Source organism: Taudactylus pleione, unplaced genomic scaffold, assembly GCF_031769625.1.
Source record: "Taudactylus pleione unplaced genomic scaffold, aTauple2 ptg000041l, whole genome shotgun sequence".
In the NCBI taxonomy this organism is placed as follows: Eukaryota; Metazoa; Chordata; class Amphibia; order Anura; family Myobatrachidae; genus Taudactylus; species Taudactylus pleione.
In genome coordinates this window covers 33,553,956-33,571,853 of record NW_028284443.1, presented here as the reverse complement: position 1 = coordinate 33,571,853, position 17,898 = coordinate 33,553,956, and the positions used below count along the sequence as shown (strand labels likewise).

Below are 17,898 nucleotides of genomic sequence, written 5' to 3'. Positions count from 1 at the left end.
TCTATGTTACTTTTACCTGTATCTTATTTCTGACATGTATAGTATTAAAACCATACACATAACACTCTTATTTTAAATGTGACCATGTGCATATTCAGTTCATTATCTCTATAACAATAAGTATATCTGAATCATATTGATGTAATTTTGGAGAGTGCAGATAAGATGTGTCAGGGCTACCCAGGATTTGTATGAGGAATGCCACATATATGTTATATAAAGCACACTTGTTGTTTCAGCCATATGAGAACCATGTGCTCTTCTGTTCAGGATTTGCCATGCTGTGCATTCAGAGATGCTCTTCTGCATACCAGTGCTGAAACTCTTAATTATATTAGTTACTGTCACCTTCCTGTAGGCATTTTCTCCTAACCGCTTATTAAGAAGGTATTCCACCCACAGAACTGCCAGCTTACTGGGTGTTTTTGTTTTGTGTACCATGCTCTATAAGAGAAGCGTGGTCAGGAGTGCTTAATTCAGGAAACATTCCTGGAAATCCTGTTTCCTGAATTAAGCACTCCTGACCACGCTTCTCTTATAGAGCATGGTACACAAAACAAAAACACCCAGTAAGCGGGCAGTTCGGTGGGTGGAATACCTTCTTAATAAGGGGTTAGGAGAAAATGCCTACAGGAAGGTGACAGCAAGGTGAATGCACAGCATGGCAAATCCTGGGTTGCCTAGAAAGGATATGAGAGGGGAAACAATGGACGAAATATGGGGGAGACGACAAAGTTTCTTCCAACAACGTAATGTGGGTGTAATAGTGGGGTGTGTAATGGTTGGGAGTCTGGGAAACCTAGGGACAATTTCTATAGCCTGAGCTAGACTGCTTTCCTCCAACATAATCCACTGCTTGGAACCTTTTGCTCCAAGCGGTTAAGCATGATAGCATGATAATAGCTAGTGATGTGAGAAAGTTGCAAGCCCCCATCGCGTTTACGACGGTAAAGGATAGCATGCTTAAAATGTGGTGTGGAATTGTTCCAAACAAACCTACGAATGAGATGCTCCACTTCCGCAAACCAAGATGGGGGAATAATGAATTGGAAGGGTTTGCATAAGATATAGAATTTTGGGTAAGGAATTCATTTTCACCAAGTTAATTCTACCAATCCAGGATAGACGCGTGGAGCGCCATCGAGTATAATCATTTGAACAATTAATATTGAGCTGATAAAACCATATAGTGTTTCAATTTCATTATGCAACATAAAGTGTATGCGTTGGCATTTCATAATAAATTAAAGAAAATCTTGGTACTCAAACACACAATGTTTGAGAGATTATTCCTGAGAATGTATGCCAGGCACATTAATGAAAAGAATGCTTTACTGTTGGCATGACACAGGACTGATGGTAGCGCTCACCTTTCCTTCTCCGGACAAGCGTTTTACCAGATGCCCCAAACAATCTGAAAGGGGATTCATCAGAGAAAATAACTTTACCTCAGTCCTCAGCAGTCCAATCCCAGTACTTTTTGCAGAATATCAGTCTGCCCCTGATGTTTATCCTGGAGAGAAGTGGCTTCTTTGCTGCCCTTCTTGACACCAGGCCATCCTCCAAAAGTCTTAGTCCTGTGTCATGCCAACAGTAAAGCATCCTGAGACCATTCGTGTGTGAGGTTGCTTCACAGCCAAGGGAGTGGGATCACTCACAATTTTGCCTAATAACATAGCCATGAAAGAATGGTACCAAAACATCCTCCAAGAGCAACTTCTCCCAACCATCCAAGAACAGTTTGGTGATGAACAATGCCTTTTCCAGGATAATGGAGCACCTTGCCATAAGGCAAAAGTGATTAGTAAGTGGCTCAGAGAACAAAACATCAAAATTTTGGGTCCATGGCCAGGAAACTCCCCAGACCTTAATCCCATTGAGAACTTGTGGTCAATCCTCAAGAGCCGGATGGACAAACAAAAACCCACAAATTCTGACAAACTCCAAGCATTGATTAGGTAAGAATGGGCGGCCATCAGTCAGTATGTGGCCAAAATTTGATTGACAGCATGCCAGGGCGAATTGCAGAGGTCTTGAAAAAGAAGGGTCAACTGCAAATATTGACTCTTTGTATAAACTTAATATAATTGTCAATAAAAGCCTTTGACACTTATGAAATGCTTGTAATTTTACTTCAGTATACCATAGTAACATCTGACAAAAAGGTCTAAAAACATTGAAGCAGCAAACTTTGTGAAAACCAATACTTGTGTCATTCTCAAAATTTTTGGCCATGGCTGTAGTGGCCGGGTCGAGTTCAGAAGGAAGTTATGTACACTAGTGCACATTATTATTCAGGTCCACAATGAGATTACAGTTAAAAAAACAACAACAAACATACAAAAACAAAACAGTGCTGGGAAGAGCTTCTCGAATAATATGCACATACTGTACATACACTGACTTATACACAGGTACATAAAAGGGGATGTAGTTATGATACCTATGTACAGGATGCCGGATGATGAAATCCTAGTGCCGGAATCCTGCCCTGGGACAGAACACCGGCGCCGAAATCCCGACGCCAGTTCAGATGTCAACGCCTGAATCCCGACAGCCGGCTTCCCGAATGTAAGCATAGTGTGCCGAGTTCGGTGTTAGTCGTGGGGGGGGTTAGGTTTAAGCACCACAGGGAGGTTAGAGTTAGGCTACGGGGGGAGGGGGTAGATTTAGTGTTAGGATGTGGGCAGGGTGGGTTAGGTTTAGGCACCACTTGGGGGGTTAGGCACAGGCACCATGGGTGAAAGTTAGTCACTAACAGGGAGGGTTAGGGTTTGGGGGGTGGGGTTTAGGATGTAGGAACAGAGGGTTAGGTGGGAGAAGGGGGGAGGGTTAGCATACTTACAGACCCCTGTCGTTATTTTGACAGCTGGCATCCCGACTGCAGGTATTTCATACCCAACCCCAAAAGGGTGATGTGAAAGAGTTTCATCAGTGAATTAGGAAGGTGCCATAACTCATTAGATGGTTGAATGTTCATACTGTTTCTCTTTTGAGATGCTCAGTAATGAGATATTCTGCTTTGATGTCTAGGAGTTTATTTACTAAAGGTGAATTTTGGCTTTTTGGTGTATTTATAAGTGATTTTGCAAATCAGGGATTAACTAAAGGCAAAATTTACTTTAATATATACTATAAAACTGCATCTCGCCCAAAATCGATCACATATTTACGATACTTTAACATATTCCACTACAAGATCCCCCTCATTTACCAACAGTCGGCTTGGATATTGACTAAAAATCAAATTTCAAATCTGACTTTAAAAGCATCCACACAAAACACCTGCCTGCGGCAGGCAAGTCTGGTAGAAGTTTGCACAGATCGCTAGGATCTGCGCATGCTCTTATTCTTAAAAGAGGCTAATAAGGTAAGAATTAAAAAAAAAAAAACTCTGTGGTGTCCCCCTTATATCCATAACCAGCCCTGGACCTTTTAGCTTGTTCTGGTCATGGAAAATCAGGGGGAAAACAACGCGGGTTTCCCCCTATTATACATTAATCAGCACCAAGTTGAACTGGGTGGTAATGCCACAGCAGAAGGACACAGTGTGGGGTCTCCCTGCCAAAGCAGTACACAAGCCCCAAACTGGTCATGGCTGTCAATACTTGGAAAGTGGGGACTCCTCAAAAAAAAATTGATGCCCCTCCCCCTAAGCATTAACCAGCCCTGGGATGAAAACCCGAGGGTTCTTTCCTGCATCTTTGGTGGTGGTGGATGCAGGGTAAAATGAAGTAGTAATGTTTTTGGAACTACAGGTACTAGCAAGCCTGCCCTTTGGAACTTGAATTACAAGTGCCAGCAGACCAGTGGCACCTGTACGTACACTGTGAAAAAAATATTAAAACAAACCACAGTTCACACACACCAAATATTGTAAATCTTTATTACACATTCACTCACTTACTCATCCTACTCCTTGAAAGCAGGGTTACTTACTCCCTGAAAGAGGTTGTCCTCTTCTCCAAATAGAAGTAGTAGGTCTTGGTAAATTAAAAACACATCTGAGACCCTATGGACATGTCATGGTCATCTCCATTCACTACAATGGAGAAGCCATCTCCATGGCAGCGACAGCTCTCAGCCAAATGGTGCAAAGCTGAGCAGTGAATAGCTACAGGTTAAAAAAAGTTTAGGTTACCAAAAACTGAAACATTATGTAAAGTTCGGTTATTTAAACAAGAAAAAGGCCTAAATGGATTAAAAACTTACAGCTGTTCTGCAGCAAAGATAAGAGGTTTGCCTAGGCCATGAGGCACTGACAGTGACTGTGGGCTTGATTCGGATTCGTATGCATACCGGATGGTGTACATACAAATTTGATGGTTTTGCGGGTCTGTGCAGGGCCCATTCTGTGCATGTGCACAATGGATCCTGTGTGGTCGCTTGCAGTCCCCCCTTAGCTACAGCATGATTGAAATGCTGCAGCGTTTGGGGGCAGAGCGGGGTCGGTGACCAGGACTACTCAACAAAACTGGGGGGTTTCATCCCCGTTTTATAGGTTTGCCGAGCCCAGGGTCTTCGCTGGCAGATGCAGACTTCCTGGACACAGCAGAGGGGTTCCGACAACAGACGCAGAGGGGAGCGGCCATCGTGACCGGGGGTGAGCTGAAGCAGAGTCTACAGATGGCGCTCTTGGATCGCAGATGCATGGAGAAGGTGTCTATTTCCTACAGACATCTCCTGCTGCATTTGCATTTTAGCTGGACGGTATTGCACAATCGCTTCACTGCGGCTATGCAATACCGTCCACATCGAGCCCTATGTCAGAAATACCTTTGTGGAAAAGAACAAGACGGTAGGCTTCAAATCATGCAAAGACCAGCACAGTGACCTAACAAACCCCATCCAGCTGGTTTAAGATGAATTGATCATGAGGGTGAAAGAAAAGCAACCTACATTTGTGGGAATTAACACAACTTCTGCAACAGTGTTGGGAAGAACTTCACAAACAATATGCCAGGATTGTTCAGTAGTTATATCTACAAAAGGTGGCAGCTTTGACCAGTCAAAATGTTTGATTGAAATTTGTTATATAAAGTGTTTTTTTTTTTGTTTGTTTGTTTTTATTTCCAATTATTTATTTATTCTACACTTTAATCTCAGAGTACACTGACACATTAAACTGTGTAAATTTCAATAAAAAAATGGAAAAAATTATCTGCCACCAGGGATGCAGGGAAGGAGCCATGGGAGTTCAGGCCAGATCTGGTCAATGCTCAGGAGGGGGGGGACCCCTTTTTTTGTTTGGGGGGGTCTCCACTTTCCACAGATTGCCAGCTCTGGGCTGACCAGTTTGGGGCTGCTTTAAAGCCACGTTGCCATTTTCCATGACCAGAACAAGCTAAAAGGTCCAGGGCTGGCTATGGAGTTAGGGGGGAACCCTACAATGTTTTGTTTTTTTTTCATTTTTTTCATTGTTTAGCCTCTCTTAAACATGCACATATCACTATGATCTATGCAAAATTCTTTATTTATTCAAGTTGATATTCAATTTTCAGGTTCTATTTGCATTTGGTTTTGAACAGAGAGGTCAATACAGAATGCATTTACACTTGCTAAAATTGACTTATCACATTTGATTTTGAAATTGAATGTTAGTACATGAGAGATTTTGGCAGTGCACTACACAATTGATTTGAGTCGATTTCAGTTGAATATCAACCTTTAGTAAATATACCCACTATTCTCACACGCGACAGACTTTTAGGACTTTAATATTATGGTCATGTTCGTAGAAGCAGTGTTTAACAACTAAGGGTATTTTCCTCATTCTAGTGAGAACAGATTGGGCGATCCTAATAATGCCAACATGTACTAGGGCACATTGGTTTAGTGCTCTCACTGTCATGACAACAAATCTCAAATTGTGTTCTCAAGCAATATATTACTTCCGTAGCATTAAAATCAATGAATTATCTGATCTTGATGCCTTTGCCGTGTTTGTTTTGAATCTCCTCTATTTTGCGCACGTGCTGACCCAATTGATAGTAGTCTTTCAGAAATGGTTCCTTTGTTTAAAGTTCTTTCAAAGTGGCTTTTAACCAGTATATCATTTAGTTTGGTCAATCTACGCCAGCTTATTGGTACTTTGGGTTTCAGGTGGTGTTGCATATTATCCAGCTTCTACAGCTAGGGTTACCTGTATGGTACATTGGGGGAGATGTACGAAGCCCAGAAACGGTATCAGCGCACGTTATGTGCGCTGATACCGCTTCTCCCCGATGTATGATCGGGGGTCTGGGCGGTAAATGACAGGGGCGCTATGCTCCCCTGTCATTATCGGCGCTGCTATCTACAAGATAGCAGCGCCGAGCGGCAGGGCCATGTATGAACGGTCATAACGCATGACCGTTCTTCCGGCTGTAGCTGTCGCTAGCCTATCCCCAAAGCAGGGACAGCGCTGTCCCTGCTGCGGCGGCTGCCGGCTCCAGGGCTCCACTCGGGGATCTCGCGATACTTGCGAGATCCCGTGCATGCTCAGTGGAGCCGGTCGGGAAGAGAAACAGCGCATCAGCACTAGGCTGATGCGCTGCTGTCTCTAACGGGTAGCGCCGGAGGGGGGAGTTAACGCTCCCCCTCTCCGGCCGATGAGATGTTCTTACATCTCATCGGTAGTGCTTCCTGCTTCGCCTCGGTAAAGAGGCGAAGCGGGAAGCGTTATAGCGGCACGGTACGTGACGCTATAATACATCTACCCCATTGTAATTTACTTAGCAGATTGGAGTTGTGGTGTGTTATTTTATAGAAGTGTTTTTTGTTTAATTTATGTGTGTATGTCTTTTGAATACATTGCTATCACTGTATCCAACTATGGATATTCTTATTTATATTATCCATAATTGTGGAGTCACTCACTTTACTTGACATTTATATCTGTTAGCTGATTCTGATGTAGGGCATGCTTTTTCTAACTATTACAACAAATAGGGAACAAGGTGTGAAAGCATTCATGTATATACTATATAAGCAGAGATGTTCTGTCAACCATGGAAAGGATGGTGAATGTAATTTACCCGTACTGTAGAACATACAGTATGACATTAATAGCACCTGATTTTCAAGTAAACTAAATGGAAACCTGCTGCAGTAAATAGTCATATTTTCCAACGAGAACTTGTTTTATACTTACTTTTGCTTGATAAAAAAAACTAATTACTCATTTAGAAAGGTCAGTCACGTGACTAAGTAATACATAGTGATGCCTCTCCTGTACCCATACCATGGGATTATGATATTTGGTAGTGCTCATTTTAATCTTTAATCTATAACATCACTAAAGCTAACACTTCAATTGTTCAATAATTTCTGAGTAAATCATATATTATTTTGACACAGATTAAATAAATAACAACGTAAGACACTAATTTCCAAAACTCATTAGGATGCAAATTTAATAAATCATTAATATCCAAATAAATCCATTTTTCCATAACAGGCATTAAGAATTATTCTGAATAATAGAAAAAAAAACCTTAAAATGTCTAAATTTCAGAATAAGAGTTTATCTACCCTGCTACCTTTTAACATTGCCAAGTTGGTAGCGTGTATAAAAGTCAGCTGCTTTAAATGACTTGTCCATATGTAATTTTATATATATATAATAAGCAAAATATTAGTTTGCATTTTTCCCTGGATATCACCGTTGCAGTAAGAAATTGGTAGCTAAGTTCATGTCATTGTTTGAAGCCCTTAAAGCAGTCAAGACATCCGCTCTGGAAAATCCCATCTCCATCAACTGTGCGACCTGTCATTGTGAGGATACAAGAAGTTAGTCTTAGAGACAATAAATGGTTGCTCATGATTAATGCATTCTAACACAAATCTGACCAGCAGAAAATAGCTCTCCCTTCCAGTCTGTGTTGAAACACCAGACACAGGGGGAGATGTATGAAGCTCAGAAGCGGTATCAGCGCACGTTATGTGCGCTGATGCCGCTTCTCCCCGATGTATGATTAGGGGTCTGGGCAGTAAATGACAGAGGCGCTATTGCACCCCTCTCATTATCGTAGCTGCTATCTACAAGATAACAGCGCGAACGGCAGGGCTTTGTATGAACGGTCAGTTCGCCTGACCATACTGCCCTCTGTAGCTGTCGACAGCTACAGCCTGGCAATGCCCTATCCCCACAACAGGAACAGCGCTGTCCCTGCTGCGGTGGCTGCCGGCTCCTGGGCTGCATGCGGGATCTCACGATACTTGCGAGATCTCGCACATGCTCAGTGGAGCCGGCCGGGACTGAGACACGGCGCATCAGCTCTAGGCTATGTACTCAGGCAGGGATCACCGGAGGGGTGAGTTTTAACTCCCCCACTCCGGCCGATGAGATTTTCGTACATCTCATCGGTAGTGAAAAAAAGTAAGCAGTTGATATCACCAGCGCTCTTGGATATGATCTAGAGAATTCTTAATGGCTCTGATTTAAAAGAGTCAAACTTCTTCCGTTCTCATATAGTGCTGTAGTTCCTTATATGCTCAAAAACAATGAAAGAAAAGGATAGTGTAATACCCTTTAATAAGCACAACATACAACAATCACATAATACATGCAAATGATTAATAAACAATCGTATCCACGTCGATCCTCGTTGTTAAAAAAAAAAGGGAATACAACCCTTTAATGATGGATCATGTGGACTCACACAAAGTGGCAATGCATAAATTACATTGGGTAACAGTGTAACAAAAGTAAAACGGCATTCACTCTAAACAATCCCCAGATGGTCTGATGAAGGGATAATTACCGGCTGGATGTAAAGAGCTGTCAACTGACAATCCTTGAACGGTGATGGAGGAGGTTACCAAGTGTCGGGGTTCGACAGAGCTGAGAGGCGCTTTCCCATCAGCGGGTGAGATCCAGTCTGCAGCCGGACTTACCCCGATACCACGCTTATGCCTTTAAAGAACTGTCCTTCATCAGACCATCTGGGGATTGTTTAGAGTGAATGCCGTTTCACTTTTGTTACACTGTTACCCAATGTAATTTATGCATTGCCACTTTGTGTGAGTCCACATGATCCATCATCAAAGGGTTGTATTCCCTTTTTCTACTTCAGGGTCCATAGGGTATCCACAGGATACCTTGGGGGTATAGGTGTGACGTCAGTCGCAGGGCACCAAAGAGTTAAGCTTTCAGCCTCCCAGGATGCACTAGGTCCCCCTCCTATACCCCGCCCCCGGGCCAAGGCACCTCAGTTTAGTTTGGTGCCCGGCTGGCGTCGGGTGCACCTGTCGGAGTGGGGGCTAGAAGAGCCCCTGAAGCTTTCTTCAGTGCAGCTGTGGCTGCACATCTGGATGTACAGCATGGACAGTCAGTCCTGACGTCCATGCTGTCTTCCCTACACCCCCGCCGGTACCAGAACGCCGGTACCGATCCGGGGATGCTGGTGAGCATCTGGGGTCACAGCTAGTGGTGACCCCAGATGTTCCGAACCATGGCCGGATCCAAGGGGGACAAAGGTAAGCAGCGGGGTCCCGCGGTGGGTCCCCGCTGGTCACATGGTCCTAAGTCCCCAGGCAGGGGGCTCCCTGGGGACTGGCTGCAGCGTGGAGCCAGGTACTGAACCTGCGCTTTCCACTACCCCCTGGGACAGCGGACCGCAGCTGAGCGGTAGCGCTGCGGCGTCCCAGGGGTTAAATGCATGCCAGGGGAGCGCGCCTTCCCTATCTCACAGCCGGCGCCTCCCCCGCTGCACACAGCCCTCTCTGCACTGTGCTGACTGGTCCTGTGTCAGCGCTCCTCCCCCAGGCCAGCTTCTCTCTGCTCCTCGGCGGCCATCTTCTCTGCAATGCATGGTGAACGCTGCTGGAAGTCTGGAAGGAAGCATCGTGGTCTGGGTCCCCCCGCATACCTCTCCTCCGCTGTGGCTCAGGTCTGTGTATGCAGCACTGTGTCCTACCAGGCCCTGTGTCTGTGTAGTTGAGTGATCAGCGCTGTTAGTGCAGGAATTGTTATTTCTCTGCATTGTATGTGACTGTGCTAGCGCTGCCTGTAACTTTTCTTCTCTAAACTGTCAGCTTTATTACTGTCCCTGTTCTTTCTGCTAAAGCCCTTGTGGTGCGGTGCTGCAGGGTGGTCTCTCGCCTTTTTAATACTTAATTGATGAGAGAGGTCACATACGTGGTGCCATCATGTCTGAAAGTGATTTTCCCCTCCGGCTACAGTGTACCACGTGCAAAGTACCGTTAGCGGAGGGGGAGGGTATTGCGGAGGGCCTTTGCCGGCAGTGTTTGTCCATGGCGCGGCCTATTACGGTTACAGCACCGGTACAGGAGCCGCCCTGGGCTTGTTTCGCTCAGGCGTTAACAGCTTTAGTGGGCCAGTTAGCTCCGCAGCCCGCGTTTACTCCGATGGGTTTGTCCCAGCAGTCTGTGGTGTCGTCACCCATGCAGGGGTTCCCACGACAATTGGTGGTACCCCACAGTCTCCCTATTTCCCCGCTCCCGGGTTCTCAGGAGCCAGCGTGGGTTAACTCCCTGACGAGTTCTGTACAGCACTTGTCGGATGTGTTGCAAGGGGAGTCTGTGATGCGGCCTCATAAAAGGCCGGTGGCGTCTCTGTCCGCTCCTTACGAGGATGACGAAGGGACGTCTGATGATGGGGAGATTCTGGATCCTTACGATCAGGAACCTCTCCATACTAAGGTCGCTGATGCTAAGTCCAAAGTATATATTCCTGGACTTATTCGGGCGGTCCGCACAGCCTTGGTGATTGAGGACGAAGTTCCCCCAGCGGCTAAATCTAAGTATGCCTTTTTCAAAGATGTGAAGGGCGATGCCACAGTCTTTCCTCTTTCGGGTCAGTTGGTGGACCATTTAGAGGAGGCGTGGAAACAACCTGGCAAAAGATACCAGCCGCAGAGACGCCTGGCGGTGGCTTATCCGTTCGCAGATAATTATTTTGCTAAGTGGGAATCCCCTCCACAGGTGGATTCTCACGTGACCCGTCTTGTCCGTAGTGCCACATTGCCGATGCCATCCATGTCCTCCCTTAAGGATGCTACGGACCGCAAGGTAGAAATCTGCCTGAAGTCCGCTTATTCCCTTGCAGGGGGGGCAGCACGGCCGGCTATGGCCATTTGCTGGGTTGCCAGAGCGATGGAGCGCTGGGCGGATTCATTAGAGGCTTCTTTTGAATCCGACTGTCTGGCCGAACAGGCGGAGTTGATTGGCAATCTCCGTGATTCGGCCACCTACATCAACGAGGCGGCTCTAGACATTAGTACTCTGGTGTCTAGAATTTCTTCAGCAGTGGTAGCTGCTCGTCGCACCTTGTGGCTGCGATCCTGGAAGGCGGACGCAGATTCCAAGAAAGGTCTGGAAGCGTTGCCGTTTACCGGAGAAGTTCTCTTCGGTCCGGATCTGGATAAGATTGTGGCCACGCTGGCGGCAGCCAAATCTGCTTGTCTCCCGTCGGCCGCTGCTCCTTCTGGTTCTGGACCATCCTTTCGGTCATCTAGGGCCCAGGGCAGGCCCAAACCACAGTTGTTTCCTCGACAGGCTGGCCCTAAGAAATCGGTCAAGCCCCGGAAACAGGCATGGAGTACCAGACGTCCGGCCCCCAAGCCAGATGATAAGCCTGCGGCCTGACGGTCCGGGTCTCCCCTTGGGGGATCCCAGGGTGGGAGGCCGCCTGCTGCAGTTCTCCCGGCGTTAGTCGTTCACTACGACAGACACTTGGGTTCTGGAGGTGGTCTCCCACGGGTACGCCCTCTCCTTCCGGCACAGACCCCCGGCTCGATTCTTCACCACGGGTCTCCCATCAGACCGGAACAAGGCTACGGAGCTGCGGAAGGTATTGCACACTATGCTCCAGGCTGTAGTTATAGTGCCTGTTCCATTCTCCCAGAGGGGCCAGGGTTTCAATTCAAATCTATTTTTGGTACAGAAACCCAATGGGTCATATCGTCCGATTCTCAACCTCAAAGCACTCAACAAGTCTTTGCGGGTCCCGAAGTTTCGGATGGAGACCATACGGTCCATCATTCTGGCGCTGGAACCTGGGGACTACATGGTGTCATTGGACATACAGGACGCTCACCTGCATGTACCTATTCTTTTGCGCCATCAAGAGTTCCTTCGGTTTGCAATCCGCAGCGACCACTTCCAGTTTCGGGCGTTACCTTTTGGCCTGGCGACAGCACCACGTGTTTTCACCAAGGTGATGGTGGTCATGGCGGCTTCTCTGCGGCTGCAAGGAGTCCGCATGTTGCCGTACTTGGACGACCTGTTATTGGTGGCAGGATCTCCAGAGCTCCTGTTACACCACTTGGACCTGACCATTGCACTGCTGCAACGGCACGGCTGGCTAATCAACTGGCAGAAGTCCACTCTAATCCCGTCTCGGTGGATTCTGCATCTTGGAGCCTTATTGGACTCGGGACAGCAAAGGATCTTCGTGACGGAGGACAAGATCTCTGCTTTACAGTCAAGGGTGCGCAGTTGTCTGCACAGCCGCCGGGTGTCCTTACACTCGGCGATGAGGTTACTGGGCTCCATGGTGTCGGTGTTCGACATGGTGGAATACGCCCAGTTTCACTCCAGACCTCTGCAGCACCTGATCCTGTCCAAGTGGAACGGGCTGCCTCAGTCTCTGAAGTTCCAGACGATTGTGCTCACCCCGGAGGTTCGCCTGTCCCTTGCGTGGTGGTTAAAGACGACCCACCTCAACAAGGGACGTCCGTTCTGGGTTCCAAATTGGGTCCTGTTGACAACGGACGCCAGTCTTCGGGGCTGGGGAGCAGTTTCGGGTCCACACTTGTTCCAGGGCAGGTGGACGCCGACAGAAGCGGAGCTTCCAATAAATATCTTGGAACTCCGTGCGGTCTTCAATGCTCTCCAGCAGGCACAGCGGTTTCTCCAGGGTCACCCGGTGCAGGTCCAGTCGGACAACGCTACCACCGTGGCCTACATAAACAGGCAAGGAGGAACTCGCAGTCGGGCGGCTCTCGTAGAGGTCTCTCGGATCCTGGTTTGGGCGGAGCGCAATCTTCCGGCCATATCAGCGGTCTTCATCCCGGGAGTGCTAAATTGGGAGGCGGACTTTCTAAGTCGCCAGGACGTTCATCCAGGGGAATGGTCCCTGCACCCGGACGTTTTTCAACTACTGGTGGACAGGTGGGGTCTTCCAGAAATCGACCTCATGGCGTCCCGGCACAACAACAAGTTGCCGGTGTACGGGTCTCGCACAAGAGACGAAGGGGCGTCTCTGGTGGATGCTCTGTCCGTCCGGTGGACGTTCCGGTTCGCATACCTGTTCCCTCCGGTCTCCCTTCTTCCACGGGTAATCCGGAAATTCAAACAGGAAGGAGGGACGCTCCTGTTGATAGCTCCCGCGTGGCCCAGATGGCACTGGTTCTCAGACCTTCAGGGTCTGTCCGTGGACAGTCCTCTGCGGTTGCCGCTACGACCGGACCTTCTGTCTCAGGGTCCTTGTCTTCACCCGGACCTGACTCGGCTGTCTTTGACGGCGTGGCTGTTGAGACGGCCATGCTGAGGTCCCGGGGGTTTTCCAGCTCTGTGGTGCGTACCATGTTACGAGCTCGGAAACCGTCTTCCGCGAGGATATACCATCGCGTGTGGCATACGTTCTTCCAGTGGTGTCGACCGAGAGGTTATGCACCGCGGGAGTTTCGTCTGTCTCGGATTCTCGCCTTCCTGCAAGTGGGACTAGATCATGGGCTTCGCCTTGCTTCTTTGAAGGTACAGGTTTCGGCCCTATCTGTCTGGTTTCACCGTAGGATTGCTACAATCCCGGATGTGCGCACCTTTATGCAAGGTGTTCTCCGTATTCAGCCGCCCTTTGTTCCACCTGTGGCGCCTTGGGATTTGGCTGTGGTCCTGAGGGCTCTCCAAGGACCGCCGTTTGAACCACTGGGCTCAGTGGATATTAAATGGCTAACAGCTAAGACTGTTTTCCTTCTGGCCATTGCTTCGGCCAGACGTGTTTCTGAGTTAGGGGCTCTTTCTTGTAGACCCCCTTTCTTGGTTTTTCATGGGAACAGGGCAGTGCTCCGCACTCGGCCCGAGTTTCTTCCCAAAGTTGTTTCCCAGTTTCATGTTAACAAGGAAATAGTTGTTCCGGCCTTTAACTCACCGGGTCTTTCCGTGGGTGAGGCCTCTTTGGATGTTGTGCGGGCCTTAAGGACTTATGTTGACCGCACTTCTTCGTTTAGGAAGTCGGACGCTTTGTTTGTCCTCTATGGCTTCCGTAAAAAGGGTTGGCCTGCTTCAAAGCAAACTTTGGCAGCCTGGATCCGTATGGCTATTTCTGAAGCTTATCTTCATGAAGGCCTACCGGTCCCTCCTTCTCTGAAGGCTCATTCCACTAGGTCTGTGGGTCCTTCGTGGGCAGCTCGACGTGGTGCCTTGGCAGTTCAGATCTGCAAGGCTGCTACGTGGTCTTCTGTCCATACCTTCGTGAGGTATTACAGGTTTGACACCTTCGCCTCTCAGGATGCTTCCTTCGGGCGGCGGATTCTCCTTTCTGCACAGGAGCGTCCCCACCCTTAAAGGATACTGCTTTGGGACATCCCCAAGGTATCCTGTGGATACCCTATGGACCCTGAAGTAGAAAATATGAGATATGGTAAGAACTTACCCTTGTTATCTCTATTTCTACGAAGTCCATAGGGTTCCACAGGACTCCCGCCCTGTCGCACCTATGCTGCAGATGGGCTTTGCTCTGGTCACCGGTTTTCCGTCTCCCTCTGGTGAGAATGTGATTCTTGTATGTGTCCAGATCTTTGTTCTCTCTCTTCCTTCTCCTCCTCCGGCCTATGGCTTGGTAACTAACTGAGGTGCCTTGGCCCGGGGGCGGGGTATAGGAGGGGGACCTAGTGCATCCTGGGAGGCTGAAAGCTTAACTCTTTGGTGCCCTGCGACTGACGTCACCCCTATACCCCCAAGGTATCCTGTGGAACCCTATGGACTTCGTAGAAATAGAGATAACAAGGGTAAGTTCTTACCATATCTCATATTTTTTGACAACGAGGATCGACGTGGATACTATTGTTTATTAATCTTTCGCATGTATTATGTGATTGTTGTATGTTGTGCTTATTAAAGGGTATTACACTATATCCTTTTCTTTCATTGTTTTTGAGCATTTAAGGAACTACACCACTATATGAGAACGGAAGAAGTTTGACTCTTAAATCAGAGCCATTAAGAATTCTCTAGATCATATCCAAGAGCGCTAGTGATATCAATTGCTTACTATATTTCACATATTGTACAATGGTGGAGGGTTAGGGGAATACCCTCAATTGGAATTGAGACACTAGGCAGCTCTTCTGCGCACTGTGTGATTAACCAATTCTTTTGTTACATCTCATTGGTAGTGCTTCCTGCTTTGCCTCGGTAAAGAGGCGAAGCAGGAAGTGTTATAGCGGCACGTTAAGTGCCGCTATACAGGTTGAGTCTCCCATATCCAAAATGCTTGGGACCAGGGGTATTTTGGATAACGGAATATTCCGTATTTTGGAATAATTGCATATCATAATGACATGTCTTGGGAATGGGACCCCAATATACACACAGAATGCATTTGTGTGTTATATACACCTTATACACACAGCCTGCAGTTAATTTTATACAATATTTTCAATAATTTTGTGGCTCAAACAAAGTTTGTGTACAGAAATGAAATTCATTTATGTTTCATATTACACCTTATACACAAAGCCTGAAGGTTATTTTATACAATATTTGTAATAATTTGTGCCTTAGACAAAGCGTGTGTACATTGAACTATCAAAAATCAAAGGTTTCATTATCTCAGTCATGCCAAAATAATTCCGTATTTCGGAATATTTGGATATGGGAGACTCAACCTGTAATACATCACCCCCACAGTTTGTTACATCATGTCTTATGCATTATCCTTTCAGTGCCCACAACTGATAATGGGGGGGGATGTATTATAGCGGCACTTAATGTGCCGCTATAACGCTTCCTGCTTCGCCTCTTTACCGAGGTGAAGCAGGAAGCACTAACGATGAAATGTACTAATATCTCATCGGCCGGAGCAGGGGAGTGATAACTCCCCCTCCAGCAATCCCTGCCTGAGTACACAGAGCATCAGCCTAGTGCTGATGCGCTGTGTTTCAATCCCAGCCGGCTCCACTGAGCATGAGGGGGATCTCGCAAGTATTGCAAGATCCCCGTGTGCAGCCCTGGAGCCGGCAGCCACTGCAGCAGGGACAGCGCAGTCCCTGCTGTGAGGATAGGGCATCGCCAGGCTGTAGCTGTCGATAGCTGCAATGGGCAGAATGGTCAGGCGAACTGACCGTTCATACATGCCCTGCCGTTCGGTGCTGCTATCTTGTAGATAGCAGCTACGATAATGACAGGGGTGCATAGCGCCTCTGTCATTTACCACCCAGGCCCGCGATCATAAATCGGGGAGAAGCGGCATCAGCGCACATAACGTTCGCTGATATCGCTTCTGAGCTTGATACATCTCCCCCAATGTCTTTAGGGAACTATCCCTGCTACAGTATTGGGGGAGTGAACACAATGGCGATACTCCTGCAGGCAGGGTACATGATGTGGGATGTAATGTAATGTCAAGATCCGGTCAGAAGGTCAACAACCAGAATGTGGACTATGAAGACTATGAACATGTCAGCATTTTACTGAAATCGGTATATTTTTGAGTGTCGACCTAAAGTCTATGTCGAGATTCTGATTGTGGACTTTTCATACCACACCCGTAATGTCACAATTGTTCAGATATATATGCTGTACTAGTAAGTGGTATTACGGGTGCTTCATCCTGCAGTCATTCATAGAGAAAGCAGCACAGGCTGCTGAGATACAGCAGTTACATAGGAAGCCCATACTAAATTATTAATGCTAATCAAACCCTAACTTCTGATTGAATAAATTAGACCACAGGATTTGGGGTAAAGTAATTACTATTATGTGCCATTAACAGCTATGGAAAGCACCTATCAGAGCTTTTTAATGAGTTTTTCACAATACTTGGTTGTAAGAAATGAGATGAGAGATAAAAAAGAGAAATGAAACTTGCTTAAAGCCAAGGTGCTGAGTGCATTGGATGCCTATCAAGATATGGAAACAACCAAAAAAAGAAATAGACACAATTGTTCATGGACAATAAACATAGCATGTAAAGCTGTTCTCAATAGCAATGAATTGAGAAGAACATTAACTGCCAGATAGCGCCGTACTAACCCCACCCATGCAATAACAGTTATACTGCAGCCATTTCCTCAACTGTTATGTGCTTAATCCAAAATCAATAACCAGAAAAAGCTATGACACTGGGTTGGAACAAAGCGAGAGAAAAGGTATCAACATTTCAAGGGGGTAGGGGAATAGTTAAAAATATCTGGGGATTTCCATAATGCCAAATGGCATGATACATAATTCTTTTATCTAGGTATGACATTTTGAAATCATTTGCATAATCTGTACTTTGGACTTTTTCATAATACTGTAATGAAACATGTGACTGTTTAAATGTAACTACTCTAAAAACTAGAAATCTATTATGTGGTACTGAATTAACTTGTGCAATGAGATTTTCATTTTACTAGACCAAATAGACTTTTCTTCAGCACTCACCACAATCAAAACCACATGTAGGGCATGTATTTTGCAATAATGTACTTGAACGAAAGCATCAACAACATCCACACACTGCCATCTCTGTATATTTGTACTATATATTTAAATATTTGCATTTGGACCCATTGGGGTCCTTTAGTAGATTCTTGGATTTCTGGTAATTGAATCCTGTACACGAGTCCGGGACTCCACTTACACTAAATGGGACTCTTTAGTTCCTATTTCTTATTCACTAGCACTTTTAATGGTTCACATTATTGACATCAAATGTATATAAGTAGTTCTGAAAGCATTGTAGAGATC

General features: G+C 46.6%; 1 protein-coding gene across 7 annotated transcripts in view; it reads right to left on the bottom strand.

The window, feature by feature from the left end:
• Positions 1 to 7,367: 7,367 nt before the first annotated feature.
• Positions 7,368 to 17,898, bottom strand: part of UBAC2 (UBA domain containing 2) — a 213,135-nt gene continuing 202,604 nt past the window's right edge. For all 7 annotated transcript variants that reach the window (XM_088456568.1, XM_088456554.1, XM_088456545.1 and 4 more), the window contains exon 10: positions 7,368 to 7,747. In XM_088456568.1, the coding sequence (XP_088312694.1) occupies positions 7,640 to 7,747 (108 nt within the window). In that variant the 3' untranslated portion in view covers positions 7,368 to 7,639. The remainder of the gene's footprint in view (positions 7,748 to 17,898) is intronic.